Raw genomic sequence first — 14752 nt, 5'->3', positions numbered from 1 at the left:
AATAGACACAGTCACTCTAATTTCACCCTGTGAAGCGCTTGAAGACGTTCTCCCGGCATAAAAGGCACTGTATCAACTGCAAGGATTGCTATTAAACTCCAAACCAATCTTTCACGTCCTCCCGACGTGAAAGGCGCTCTATAAATGAAATCTTGTTGTTGTTGTGATCTTATGGAGATGTTAATTATCTGAATTTTTGGGGGGGTCAGCCAGGTGTCTGATATGTGCGGAAAGGTGCTCCAGAGTACCCAAACCAGAATTCAATCCATCTGTAAAATATTGAGCGAAAGTTGGTTAAACTCAAAGGTTTGACCACGCCATTGGCCATCCCCTCCCTTTTCACACCCCTTCCCCCCCCGACCCCAGCTCGGGTCTGAAATGCTGTACTCTGTCCAGCGCCTTGGGACGTCCTCCCGGCGTGAAAGGCGCTATACGCATGTATGGAGTCCTGTAGCTCAGTGGTTAGAGCACTCGCTTTGCAAGTGAGAGACCCGAGTTCAATTCCAGGCAGAGGGCGAAACCTTGGGCAAGTTTCCTTACTCCACACAGAGCCTAATAATAATCCCTCCAAAACCAAAAACAATAATAAATTGGTCATTTTCATTCTACGACTGTTTGTGGGACATTGCTGTGCGCAATTGGCTGCCGCGTTCGCCCACAAATATAGTCAATTCACTTTACAGTGTGTTCTGTGAAGCGCTTTGGGACGTCCTCCCGACGTGAAAAGCGCTATATCAAATGCAAGGATTATTATTATTAATCTTGTTGTTGTTGTTGTTGTTTGCGGGGCCCAAGAACGTGCGTTCGGGTAAACCATCCAGAGACCTTTCTTTTTTTGATCGTGCTCACGCTCGTCTCCCCCCGTCCCCCCCCGTCCCCCGGCTCGCTTCCAGCCTCCGCCGCCGCCAACTACCCCCCCCCCTCCGCGCGCGAAGGGCGCTTATGATATAAATGCAAGTTGTCGTCGTCGTCGCGGGTGACGGCCGGGAGTCTAACCAGCTCTCCCCACCACCCCCCAGCCCACCCCACCCAAAAAAAAAAAGCATAGCTTTGCGAGGACAACCCTACCCTTAAGGGGTGCAGGTGAGTCAGGGGAATGGTCTCTGCACACACACCCCCCCCCCCACCCCCAGTGACTGAAGCCACACACACACACACACACGGATAATGAGCTGCAGGTTGCGCCGCGCACCTGCGGGGGGCGCTGTGACCGGGAGGACCCGCCGCTCCCTCCCCCAACCCCCCCCCCCCCCGCACAGCGGGGACACGTGACTCTCGGGCGGTGGTAAAAGACCCGACGCTGACGTAGGCGTTCCTTTTCCATCCTCCCGTCCTGAGAGGCGGTTAGAAACGGCCGCCCGACGCGCACGCCAATCCACCGCCATCCGGCAAAATGGTGAGCCAGCCCGGTCGCCGGCCGCCGGCACCGTGCGGGGGGCGGTCCGGGCTAATTTCCTACCGGGGGATTGGGCTCCGTGTGCCCACCGGGGAGCCGATGATCGTCGTCGTCGCCGAGCCTCAGTTCACAGGCCGCGGCCGGGGGGGACAAAGGGGTTATCGCCGGGGCCGGAGCCTTAAGACACGGCCTGAGGGAGGGAGGGAGGGAGAGAGGGAGTGGGAGGATTCCCTCTTGTTACCGTGGATACGGCGGGCGGCGCGGGGCGGGGGGGGTTTAAGGGGGAGACGCAGTCAGGCCCGAGACCGGTAGATGACCGGATGGCTCCTGAAACTACCAGAGGCTGAGGGAAGTCGGAAGGCCGCGCGACGCGACGTGACGTGTCCGCCCGCCCGCCCACGGGTTTTTTTTTGAAAAAAAACGGCCCCGGCAACGCAGCGCAGATTGGACCCCCCCCCGGCGGCGGCGGCGGTGGGGGGGGCGGCCATCCCCAGAGACTCCCCCCCCCCCCCCCGGTTCCAACAGCCTCGGGTTTGCTTGCTCTCTCCCCCCCCACCTCACCCGCCCCCACCCCCGCGACCGTGTGTCATCGCCGGCCTCTGCCACGTGGAGCTGCCACGGCGGACCCCGGGGCCGCGCCACCCGCACCCGTGGCGGCTCCTGCGGGGCTTCAGTTGCTGTGTGTGTGTGTGTGTGTGTCTGTCTGTCTCTCTCTCTCTGTCGTTCTCTGTAGCCATTTTATTTTATTGTGTAGCTCATCATCATCATGTACCAGCCTGGGTTAATTCGCCCTCTTTATTTCTATTACACCCCCACTTCCTTTCCATTTCCCCCCCCACTTCCCTTCCATCCCCCCCCCCCCCCCACTTCCCTTCCATTTCCCCCCCCCCCCCCCCTATTTACATAAGTCATGGCTATGGTATGTCTTCTGTGCGGTCTGTTCTGTTAAACCTCTGGTGTTTTGCCCAGTTGCCCATCTCTCCTTCATGTGTCATTACCCCCCCCCCCCCCCCCCCGCCTTTGGCAGGTTGCGCAACTCGTGGGAGACGTCATCCGTTCACCGGTTCACAGTGTCCGGGGGTGGGGGGGGGTTGCGACAATAAACCTCAGGGTTAAGAAAGCGGGGGTTGGAGATGGGTATGAATCAGCAAGGGAGGGCCACCTGTTTCTGATTGCTATCTCCTGTATTATCCTATTTATTATATTCCATTACTCCCCCCCCCCCCCCCCCCCTCCACCGCCAACATTCATAGGAATGTGCTACGACAGTGCTTTATGGCGTATGTTCTTTTTTTTCGTTGGGTGGGGCTTTGTGCAATGTTATGTAATCTGGATTTCTGGCTTCAGTGGTGTGCGCTCAGTGATCTTTGCACGGGGATCGTGCTGCTTTTTATGCCCTAAAATAGACTACGTGGGCAGGTTTACAAAAGGCTTTTCGAACTGCAATCATTGAAAATGGTGTGTAAATACAAACCGCTGTCATGTCATGGTCAGTAATGTAATGGTATTGTTTAGCAGCAGGTGCGCTAAACCGCTGTCGATTCTAAATGATGTGTTGGTTTTGAAGGCAGAAATGACTGGTGTGTGTTTTTTCTGGGATTTTGCTACAGGGCTTAATTGGCTGCTGCCCTGTTTGTTTATTTGCTGTTTTCTGCAGTCGGTGGTGTCCTGACAATAATATTCTTTTCCAGGTGAACTTCACAGTAGACCAGATCCGTGCGATCATGGACAAAAAGTCCAACATCCGTAACATGTCTGTGATTGCTCATGTTGATCATGGCAAATCCACCTTGACTGACTCTTTGGTGTGTAAGGCCGGGATCATTGCCTCTTCCCGTGCAGGTGAAACCAGGTTCACAGATACGCGTAAGGATGAACAAGAAAGATGCATCACCATCAAATCCACGTAAGAAGCTTCAGCTTTTGTTGTTGCCTTTTGAATATCAAATGTTTTCTCGGCTTTTTCTTCTTGGCCTCAGCTTTTGTGCTTGAGTCGCCTGAGCAGATATTGTCAGCTTTTAACACCTCCCTGTCAGGATCAAGAAAGTGTATAATGACGCGATGCTCTTGGTGACAAATTTATTAAGACCTTTTTGATTTAATAAAGCTTGGTCTTAATTTCCCCTTACTCATGTGAATGCAGTGACTCATGCTGAAGCTTCCATTTCCACAAGCATTGGAGCCTTCTAGTATCTTCCCTCAGTGATCATTTTGTCATGTGTAATGTGTACATGGGCAAGCTTGCCTATCACGGCTGAGCAATCATATCTTGGTGCTGCACTTCTAGTGAGTAGGAACCTGAAAGCCTGCTTATTTTGCTCCCAGGGTTAGGAATGTAGGGATCAATTGGGCATGCATTGAGCCTTCGGAGGAGCAGGGTTTCACATTAGATTGTATTTGCTATCAACGCTAGTGCTAACTGATACAGGATGTATGGCAAACTATGAAAATCTTGTTCGGTGGTGCACCCACCCTCTGGAACTCCATCCCGCAGTCCCTCCGTCTCGCCCTCTCCCTTGCCATCTTCAAGGCCCTCTTCGAAGCTCCCCCAGCTTCCCACCCTGCCCTACCCCACCCCGACCCTCAGCTCGGGTCCGAAACTCTGTCTGCCTTGGGACGTCCTCCCGACATGAAAGACACTATATAAATGCAATTTTGTTGTTGGATATGAGGATCTGCATTAAAATGATTGTTTGGTTTCTTGTGCAGTGCCATCTCCTTGTACTACGAGCTCCAAGAGCGGGATTTGGCCTTCATTAAGCAGTGCAAGGATGGCAGTGGCTTTCTCATCAACTTGATTGACTCACCTGGACACGTTGACTTCTCCTCCGAAGTGACAGCTGCTCTGCGTGTGACTGATGGTGCTCTAGTGGTGGTTGACTGTGTCTCTGGTAAGTACATTGTTCATGTACAGTTTAAAGGCTCTCATCACCCAAATAATAATCCTTGGCATTTGATATAGTGTCTTAATCAGGTCTTCGAGATGTCTTCACAAAATATACTGTGAAGTGTATATTTTGTGAGAGAAAATGCACGAAATACCAGGAAATAAACAGCTTTAGGGTTAACCTCAGAAGTCTTCACTGATCAGATTTTATAAGTAATGAGCAAACGATCACCTGCTCCTTTTGTTCTCATTAGAGGTTAGAAAGTGCTCTGCCAATCAGTGTGTTGTATATTTTCAAGACTACTTGTTGTGCTGTCCACAATTCTGTTACCCTATCCTAGGTAAAGCCATGTATATGACCATAGGCTATTGCAGCCTAGATTCCAGTTATTTATCTTCTGTAATTTTACAGATCCTGCTAAGATCAAATCTGTTTTGTAGTGTGTGTTTTTTTGTCCCAAAGGTTACATTCTTCCGACATCCTGCTGGGGGTTCTCTGCTTAGTACCGTTCTCACTGCTAAAGGTGGACCCCTGTAGGTATGGAACCTTCTCGCTGCTTATGGCACCTCAGTCTTGAAGCACTCGTCTGCTGTACCTTTGAAACAGAAGCCTGTGTTCTTGCTTTGGATTCCCAGCCAGTTGAGGAAGTGAGAAGAATCTGGCTAAGAATGGAAGTTCCAAGCGAGAACTTCCATTCTGAGTTCTATTTCAATACTGGTAAGGGCTAGAATTTGAACTCTGGTCCGCTTGGCTCGAGAGTTTCCAGTGACATGACTGTTGCTATTTTATTGCCAAGGGCTGTAAGCTCCATTATTGCAGGCAACGATATTTTAGGATCAGCTAAGCAAACCAATTGAAGTCAAATTAAATTCACTCGGTTCAATTAGAATTCGAGAGCCAAGTCGGCATCTACACTTGATTATTCAAGAAATCATCGGACTGAATAATCCCGATCACAGTTGTTGCTGCAATTACAAATGTTTCTCTGGTTCAAAAATCAGATTTTTTTTGTACTAGGAAAAGCTACTGTAATTGTAAGCGAGATGTCCTGAGAATGTGCATATTTTGATGTAGGTTGACCTCTGGTGCTTTGTCCCAAGTGGTTATGACTCACGTGTGATCCTTACAGATCAGATCAAATGAGGTTTTGCATACCATCTCTTTCTTTCTCTTCTGTCCCCTTCCCCCAAAAGTATGAAGTGTTCGTGAAAGAGAGAGAAAAGTCACAGTCAACATCTCCATATACATCTTCCAGTGTGGGTGACTGGATAGTAATCGAGAGGGAACCATGGCTTGCTCAACTCAATTGTGATCCCACTACATTGGCAGTCATTGTTCTGCCCTAGCTCCAAAATTGGTCTGAATCTTCGTTGTGGATTACATTGAGTGTTATTATTTAAATGACCATTGAACTCGATAGCTAGCTTTTTTTAAAAAAAAAATCAAATGGCTTTGACTATGAAGTGCATCCCTGGAATAATGGCTGTTGTTCACAGGGGTGTGCGTGCAGACAGAGACTGTGCTGCGTCAGGCTATCGCTGAGCGGATCCGTCCCGTGCTGATGATGAACAAAATGGATCGTGCGCTGCTCGAGCTGCAGCTCGATCCCGAGGAGCTGTACCAGACCTTCCAGCGCATTGTGGAGAACGTCAATGTCATCATCTCGACCTACGGTGAAGATGAGCATGGCCCCATGGGTAACATCATGGTAAAAAAAAAATCATAATAGTCATTTGATACTACGCCTTTCATGTCAGGAGGATGCCTCAAAGTGCTTCTTGTAATATACTGCAAAGTGAATTGGCTGTATATTTTGTGGGTGAAATAACTATACATAATTGGGGTAAGGTGGGAAGAGAGAGGAACTCTCCTTAAATGAACTGTTACTTAATTTTCAGAGAGCGGAGGAAGACAAAGTGAAATAGTTATTTTAGCTGACTGATTTGAGGACTTCTCATGCCTGCCCTGAATAAGCTTAGACAAGTAGTCAGTGAGTTATTTTCACTCTTTTGTTGGGAGGCTCATCAAAGTTGAGTATGAACCTGTTGATGCCCAAAAATTGGGATCAGGCTGTTATTTTTCCCACTCCTTTTCAGTCCTGGGTTACTAATGTTTGCGTCATCTCTAACGGAGATTAGCAATCAGACCTGGGGTGCTCCTTGCCTTGTGGCTCTGCTAGATATTTGGGGAATGGGCTCACAACATTTTCACACCAGACCCTGTTTGTTTCCTCAGGTTGACCCAGTGTGTGGCACAGTTGGGTTCGGCTCTGGTCTCCACGGTTGGGCTTTCACCCTGAAACAATTTGCAGAGATGTACGTTGCCAAATTTTCCGCCAAGGGCGATTCTGCTGTCCTTCCTCCAAATGAGCATGTCAAGAAAGTAGAGGACATGATGAAGAAGCTGTGGGGTGACAGGTGAGACTCTAGCATCATGTGTTGTACAGAGCAATCGTGGTTTTGTATAGTTCTGTTTGTCTGCCATTGAATGGGTCATTCATCTGCTCTTATACCTCTGCCGTACCTGGTCAGTGGTTATCTGAGTGAGATCTGTTTTTTTATGTTTCATGAAGAGAAAAGGAAACCGCATACAAGTCATATCAGTCAGGATCACACAATTAATATGAGTTATGTCAAACTTACATAGAATATAAACTCTTGAACAGGACTTGGGCAGGTGTATGACTTGGGCGATTTTATACAGATCAGACATGTGTGAGGTATAATAATAATTCTTGCATTTGATATAGCACATTTCACGTCTTCTAGACATCTCAAAGTGCTTCACAGAATATACTGTAAAGTGAATTGACTGTCTATTTGTGGGCGAACGCGGCAGCCAATTGCGCACAGCAATGTCCCACAAACGGTCGTAGATTGAAAATGACCAATTTATTATTGTTTTATTTTGGAGGGATTATTATTAGGCGTTTGGAGTAAGGAAACTTGCCCAAGGTTTCACCCTGCCTGGAATTAAAACTCAGATCTCTCGCTTGCAAAGCGAGAGACCTGAGTTCAATTCCAGGCAGGGCGAAGTCCTGAGCTACAGGACTCCAGTACAGGACTTAATGTACCTCACTGTTTCTCAAATGGCTGGGTTCACATCATCTTTGCACCTGGCATGGCACCTTTACCCCATGAAGTGTTTTCACAGCTTTACAGTATTTCCTGTGATTCAGATTGCGCTTACTAGAAATGGTTGAGTTCTATCAAACTAAATAAACTCCCAGGTTTCTTGTAACTTGTGTAGGACTTTTTATGGAATTTTTTATTATTTTGTCCATTATAGGTATTTTGATACTGCTGGTGGTAAATTCAGCAAGTCTATGACCAACGCTGAAGGCAAGAAACTGCCAAGGACCTTCGTACAACTTGTCCTGGATCCCATCTTTAAGGTAAAACAATTGTAACTCGTGAATAATGACAGATAGGGATCATATTGAGCTGAATGTGATGATCAAACTTTTTCTTCACTTTGACCTGATATTTGGTGATGAAAACTGATGACTGATAGCGCAAAGCTCAGAACAGATTCTTGTATTATATATCTTTCCTAAGTAAGATGGTTACTTACTGATTTCCTTTACAGGAGAATTACTTTCAAGTATTGCTTGCTAATGCCATAAATGTTGGCATGAAAGTTTAAAGAATATGCACAAACTCATTCTGCTTGTGTAGCAATTCTGATGGATGATCCTTGTTTTCTTCTCAGGTCTTCGATGCCATCATGAATTTTAAGAAAGAAGAGACTGCAAAGTTGATTGAGAAACTGGACATTAAACTGGACACCGACGATAAGTCAAAGGAGGGCAAGCCTCTGCTGAAGGCAAGTAATCCGAGTTAATTACTCAGAGGAGGGAAAGACTTATTTTTCACCCAAAGAATATCTTGAACTACTGATAATGTCTTGATAACGTTTATCCATTAGGATTCTGTGCCAAGTTTATCTGGGGAGGACTATGGCTTGTTTCCCATGAGAACATGTCGCTCTAGTGCGAAACATTCCTAGTGCTGTATTGTAGTTGTTTGTAGTGTCGCTAGCCGAGAGTCTGAGCAATGCTCTGTTCCCATACACAGGCAGTGATGCGTCGTTGGCTGCCTGCGGGTGACGCTTTGCTGCAGATGATCACCATTCATCTACCATCTCCAGTCACCGCACAGAAATATCGTTGTGAGCTTCTGTATGAGGGACCCCTCGATGACGAAGCTGCCCTAGGTAGGTTTAATTTAACAGAAGTCTTTTACATGCTAACCAGGGGAATTAATTTCCCCTCCTGTCAGCGGGAGTTAATTTCGCCTACGTATCGTACTCGGGTTTGTTTTTTGGCATTTTCAGGAGGAGGTGGTCTTACCTCAAATTCTGGGTTTTAGGTATCAAGAACTGTGATTCCAAGGCGCCACTGATGATGTACATCTCCAAGATGGTGCCCACCACCGATAAGGGCAGATTCTATGCCTTTGGACGTGTCTTCTCCGGTGTTGTCTCCACTGGCCTCAAGGTCCGAATCATGGGACCCAACTACACCCCAGGCAAAAAGGAGGATCTTTACCTAAAGCCTATCCAGAGGTTTGTATTTTTTATTTCAGCGATTTAATAAGATTCTACTAATGTACGCTTTGGTTCAATTCTCCCCCTCTCTTCTCTCCCCCCCCCCCCCCCAGCCTGTCTTATAGAATTCGTTATGCACAACTAAATGTGGTTTCCTCGTTTTCATCTTAAACATTGCAGTTGTAGCACTTTTAATCTTTTTGCCGCTAAAGAGTATTCACTTAGTTTTATATTCCTCCCAAGTTCAGCTTAAACGTAGATTCTGACAGTTTCTCCCAGAATCATAACAATTCCTCGTGTTCATTGCCAATTCATTTTCATTGCAGAACTATTCTGATGATGGGGCGTTATGTGGAGCCTATTGATGACGTCCCTTGTGGAAACATCGTGGGTCTTGTTGGCGTTGACCAGTATCTGGTGAAGACCGGTACCATTAGCACTTACGACCAAGCTCACAACTTGAGAGTGATGAAGTTCAGTGTTAGTCCTGTCGTGCGAGTTGCTGTTGAAGCTAAGAATCCATCTGATCTGCCCAAGTTGGTCGAAGGTCTGAAGCGTCTCGCCAAGTCTGATCCAATGGTGCAGGTAGGTTTTTAAAAGAAAATCACTCCTGCTGGGTTTTAAGTATTTTGAGTTTTTGAACACTTCTCCCCCAAGTTTTTCCAAGATCTAAAAACTGTTTGATGTAATTGTACAAATGCTACAAAATACTTTTTAAATGGGTTAAATGGCACACTCATCATCCAACCTTTGTGGCCTCTCTAGTGCATCATCGAGGAGTCTGGTGAACACATCATTGCTGGTGCCGGTGAACTTCATTTGGAAATCTGCCTGAAAGATCTTGAGGAAGACCACGCTTGCATCCCCTTAAGGTAAGCTTGATTGGTTCACATTGCAACAAACGGTGTTACTGTTTGTTCCTGGAACTATTATGACTGCAGTTTTTTTAAATTATAATCTATGTCTTTTTTTAATCAAGAAATCCGACCCTGTTGTGTCTTATCGTGAGACCGTTAGCGAAGAGTCCGACCAGACCTGCTTGTCCAAGTCTCCGAACAAACACAACAGACTGTACATGAGGGCTCGTCCACTAACCGAGGGTCTGGCTGAAGACATCGACAAGGGCGATGTTGCTTCCCGGCAAGAGCTCAAACAGCGAGCCAGGTATCTGGTTGAGAAATACGAATGGGAGGTCGCCGAAGCTCGTAAGATCTGGTGCTTTGGACCCGACGGCACAGGCCCGAACCTCCTAGTTGATGTCACCAAGGGAGTTCAGTATCTGAATGAAATCAAGGACAGCGTTGTCGCTGGATTCCAGTGGGCAACCAAAGAGGTGAGTAACATTTCCATCCAAATATTCTGAAGTGCTTTGATATGTCTCAAAGACTTGATGAGGCGCTATAAATATTGGTTGGTCAGGATTCTTCCTGTCTCTTGTGGTTGGTCTCAATTGATGGGAGTAGAGAGGGCCTTACCATGTTTGACATTAAGTCTAGTAATTGACTTGAGGCTGATTCTAAATGGTTGGTAGTTTATTGCTCATGTTAACAAAAGACTCATTTTGAAGTTTTAACAAAATTATAGTTTTATCTAAAACTAATTTTCTTCAGTTATTTGGAACGAGTAAGGAAGTGTTTTGGATGGGTTGTTCACAGTATATAACTCTGTTTCCCCCCCCCCCGTTTGCTTTTCAGGGTGCTCTGTGCGATGAGAACTTGCGTGGAGTGCGGTTTGATATTCATGACGTGACTTTGCACACTGATGCTATTCACCGCGGTGGTGGCCAAATTATCCCCACTGCCAGGAGGTGTCTGTACGCCTGCATGCTGACTGCCCAGCCTCGCCTCATGGAGCCCATCTATCTGGTTGAGATCCAGGTATTGCAATAGCTTATTCTGATTTGTCACTAGAGGTGCTCCACATAAACTTATAACCAAATATATTATAATAAATGTATATTATAATCAAATATATTATAATGAAACAGACTGGAGTGCTTTACAAGATAAAATTAATTGGAAATTAAGTAAATGTTCAATAGGCCTGCTGTTCTATGAAACCTTATCTGATGCTTACAACTGCTTTTGTGGTTTCCTTTCTGTAAAATTCTACTGCTTTGGGCCTTAGGATTTGATAGTTTAGGAATTCAGTACAGAAAAACAAACGAGAATACTTTGTCCTTGCAGTGCCCAGAGCAGGTGGTTGGTGGTATCTATGGTGTACTGAACAGGAAGCGTGGTCATGTGTTCGAGGAGTCTCATGTTGCTGGCACACCCATGTTTGTTGTCAAGGCTTACTTGCCTGTAAATGAGTCCTTTGGTGAGTGATTTGTATTCCTTCTTTGTGTCAATTCTCCCTAACTTTTGCCAATGTTGAATTCGCTGAACTGTTTTTCTTGTGCGCATTGATTTACTCGGCTAGAAGTATTTCTCTTTTAAGAAGTTTAAGTTCGAGGACTTGAGCTCCCAACACTTTGTAAATGTTGCACTGCTGAAGGTAGCATCGTAACTTTTTTTTATTTTCTGACAGGTTTCACGGCCGACCTGCGATCTAATACCGGTGGCCAGGCTTTCCCTCAATGCGTCTTTGACCACTGGCAGATCCTGCCTGGTGACCCCTTCGATCCCAGCTCCCGCCCATGTCTGGTTGTGGCCGAGACCCGCAAGCGCAAGGGTCTGAAGGAAGGTATCCCGGCTCTGGACAACTTCCTGGACAAATTGTAAAGAGTTCCATCCGTACTACATCATTGGAAACATCTGGCCAACTCAGTGTTGACTTCTCTGAACTATTTAGCAAATTTAACATCGCCAGATTGGACATGGTGATGTATTGTAGCCCTGCGGTGAGATTCACTGTAAAAAGAAATGGACATAGTGGTGTAAATTAAAAACTGAAGGTTTACCTCATAACCGGGTTTCTCTTTATTGCATTGAGGCCCATCTTGTGCCATGCTTAGCTATACATTTCATTCATTTTCATTCAGTTGTTGCCGGGTCTGATATCTGTCAGTACTCAAATCTGTCAGTACTCAAGTCTAAACATATTGTGCTTGATTTACGTGGCGCATTCCAGTCCAGGGCTTTCATTGTGGGCACTTTAAGAAAGAAACACTATCCTGGTATAACATGCACACCGTGCATTTTTAGTGCAAAATAATTGTTGTAAAGAGTAATTGAGAATGCAGGAGTTTGCAGCACAATGGAAGTGATTTGCTTGTGACTTACCTAGCCTTGCGAGAGACAAAAAAATGCAGTAGGTTGTATTGGTATCTGAATAATAAACTTTATATGATTGCAATTGTGTACTCCGCTGTCAGTTTTGCCTAACTTTTTTTGGCATCTATTGGGGATTTACTTTCGGATATGAGTCCCTTTGGTGGTAAAGCTCAAGTAAACATTTCCCTTCAATGTCCCAAATGTCTTTTTAGATGCTGCAAAGTAGAGATTTTGATCTTTCAGCATGTGAGGAAGACTCTCAGCCCTTACTAGGACCTGAATTTGTCCTCTTGTCCCTTCCCCTTTGAGATTTTCCCCTCTATCATGGAAATAAACTGAAGCAAAATATGTTTGGGAGTTACTAGACATCTGATAGGAACTGGGACGCCTGATTACAGCAAGCAGCATGCATCAGTGCTCAGTCCTCTATGTATAAAATGAAATGTCAATAAAAAATTTAAAAAGTAATTTGTCTTATGTAGGAATCTTAATATGAATAGGTTATCCCATACAGTTCTAAATTGCCATGCCATCAATACACTGTGTGTGTATTCGTGCACGCATGCAGATATTTTTTAATATGTTACATGTAGAAATCTGTATGCATCACCATGCTTAAGTGTCTAAATCAGACTGAATTAGTTAGCCCACAACCCTATCAGTTAGGCATTTGGCTTGCAAGGTTAATGGGAACCCAAGTGGGAAACATTCCCAGTGAGCAGTCTTTCCCTCCTAAATTGATGAGTCAGGCTGTCTCGTCTGTCAATGGCAGTGGCTTAGACTACTATGGACTCTAATTATGTTGATGTATATAAAATGTGTGCTTTATGAATGCAGATGTGTAGACGAGAGTGGCCATTACTGCAGAGGAGTTGCTGACTGAACAAATGCTGTCCTGTAGCGCTCTTGTTTCTATATCTTGCAGAGGGAAGTGAGGAATCTGGGGTTGTTGTAAAATTTAGATGAATATTTCGGCACAGAGTAGTGTATGTTTGGAGCGCTTAGGAAGGAATAAGCTTGAAGGGCCTGCCCCCCTCTGCCCTTTGTTTCATTCTTTTTGGTTTAAATAACTGGTAGAGTTCCCGAGCCAAGGTGAGTAGTATGTATCAGCAACTGAAGGAGCCAAACTCTTGGCTTTGCCCGTTAGCCTGCAATTCTACAGGTTTTCATATATATGTGTTGCGTTTGTTTTTGCAATTTAAATGGCAGTCATTGCATATATTGACCTGCTCGGGTCAATTTGGCAATTAAATGGTTTGTGGCTCAGTTATACATTACTTGAATCTGCCACTCGTATATATCTCTTAGATTGTAAATTTCAGGCCAAAAAGACCGGTGATATTTCTAGTCTACTTGCTCTAATCCCTTCCTTACAGATGCATTTGAGCTTCCTTTTAATTGCATGGATGCTTTCTACTTCAGCCATAACTTCCAGCATTTGAGTTTCACATTATCACAGCTCTTTGTACAAGGTTGGTTGTACTAAACTCTCGTTTAGATCTGCAGGTGGCTCCCTTGACACTTATGCCCCTTGTTATGGACTAGCCAATAATAATAACAACAATAAATGAAAACAGCATATTTTAAGTCCTTAAATCTTATTGAACTCCTTCATGATTTAAACATGCCATCAGGCACCTTCTCAAATGCCTCGCCTCCACAGAAAACGCTGCAACTCGTCCAGTCTTACCTTTTTAGGTAGGCAAATTCTCCTCAATGTAAACCAGAGTGTTCTGAATAAAATTGATAAGGCAAAGGAGTGCGGCTCTCTGCAGTTCTGCCATCACACTTTGAGATGGAACAAAGGGGAACTTACTGCTGGGACACATTCTGCCTGAGAAGCTGAGAACTCTGCACAAGACATGTATTTGATGTGAAACCTGCCCGTCAGCTGGATGGTAAAAATCTCATGACACTTCCCGAATACAGTTGGTCGCTCACTCCACAGCCGTTTGTGGGACGTTGATAATAATAATAATCCTCGCATTTGATATAGCGCTTTTCACGTCGGGAGGACGTCCCAAAGCGCTTCACAGAACACACTGTAAAGTGAATTGACTGTATATTTGTGGGCGAATGCGGCAGCCAATTGCGCACAGCAATGTCCCACAAACAGTCGTGGATTGAAAATGACCAATTTATTATTGTTTTTGGTTTTGGGATTATTATTATGTAATGCGTGCAGTCGTGCTGTGGCGCTTACACCGTCGCTCCATTTCACGGTAATTGCTGCGAAGCGCTTCGACATATCCTTCTGACATGATACGGCGCTGTATCAAATGCAAGGATTATTATTAAGACAAAAGCGTGTGGAGTCCCGTAGCTCAGTGGTTAGAGCACTCGCTTTGCAAGCGAGACACCTGAGTTCAATTCCAGGCAGAGGGCCAAACCTTGGGCAAGTTTCCTTACTCCACACAGAGCCTAATAATAATCCCTCCAAAACCAAAACAATAATAAATTGGTCATTTTCAATCTACGACTGTTTGTGGGACATTGCTGTGCGCAATTGGCTGCCGCGTTCGCCCACAAATATACAGTCAATTCACTTTACAGTGTGTTCTGTGAAGCGCTTTGGGACGTCCTCCCGACGTGAAAAGCGCTATATCAAATGCAAGGATTAGGATTATTATTATTAAAAGGCACTTGACCAGGTGCTGTGAGAGTGATTGACACCACAGCCTAAGATCAGCCCCACCCACCCAGTG

At 45.5% G+C, this 14752-nt stretch overlaps 1 protein-coding gene and 1 non-coding gene across 2 annotated transcripts; both read left to right on the top strand.

The window, feature by feature from the left end:
• Nucleotides 1–1314: 1314 nt before the first annotated feature.
• On the top strand, nt 1315–11737 carry eef2 (eukaryotic translation elongation factor 2). The gene is given in 16 exon segments (NM_001292733.1): nt 1315–1396; nt 3088–3302; nt 4106–4287; nt 5781–5992; nt 6520–6701; nt 7573–7678; nt 7996–8109; nt 8361–8499; nt 8655–8850; nt 9159–9417; nt 9598–9697; nt 9700–9704; nt 9812–10165; nt 10527–10709; nt 11019–11151; nt 11362–11737. Coding segments are annotated over 16 exon segments (2577 nt in total). The 5' UTR covers nt 1315–1393; the 3' UTR covers nt 11556–11737.
• On the top strand, nt 7730–7796 carry LOC121850563. The gene has a single exon (XR_006085657.1). It is a non-coding gene; the product is annotated as a small nucleolar RNA SNORD37 (small nucleolar RNA).
• Nucleotides 11738–14752: the final 3015 nt, after the last annotated feature.

The sequence above is a fragment of the Callorhinchus milii genome, unplaced genomic scaffold (genome assembly GCF_018977255.1).
Source record: "Callorhinchus milii isolate IMCB2004 unplaced genomic scaffold, IMCB_Cmil_1.0 Scaffold21, whole genome shotgun sequence".
Taxonomy (NCBI): Eukaryota; Metazoa; Chordata; class Chondrichthyes; order Chimaeriformes; family Callorhinchidae; genus Callorhinchus; species Callorhinchus milii.
This window is presented reverse-complemented; position numbering and strand designations above follow the sequence as displayed.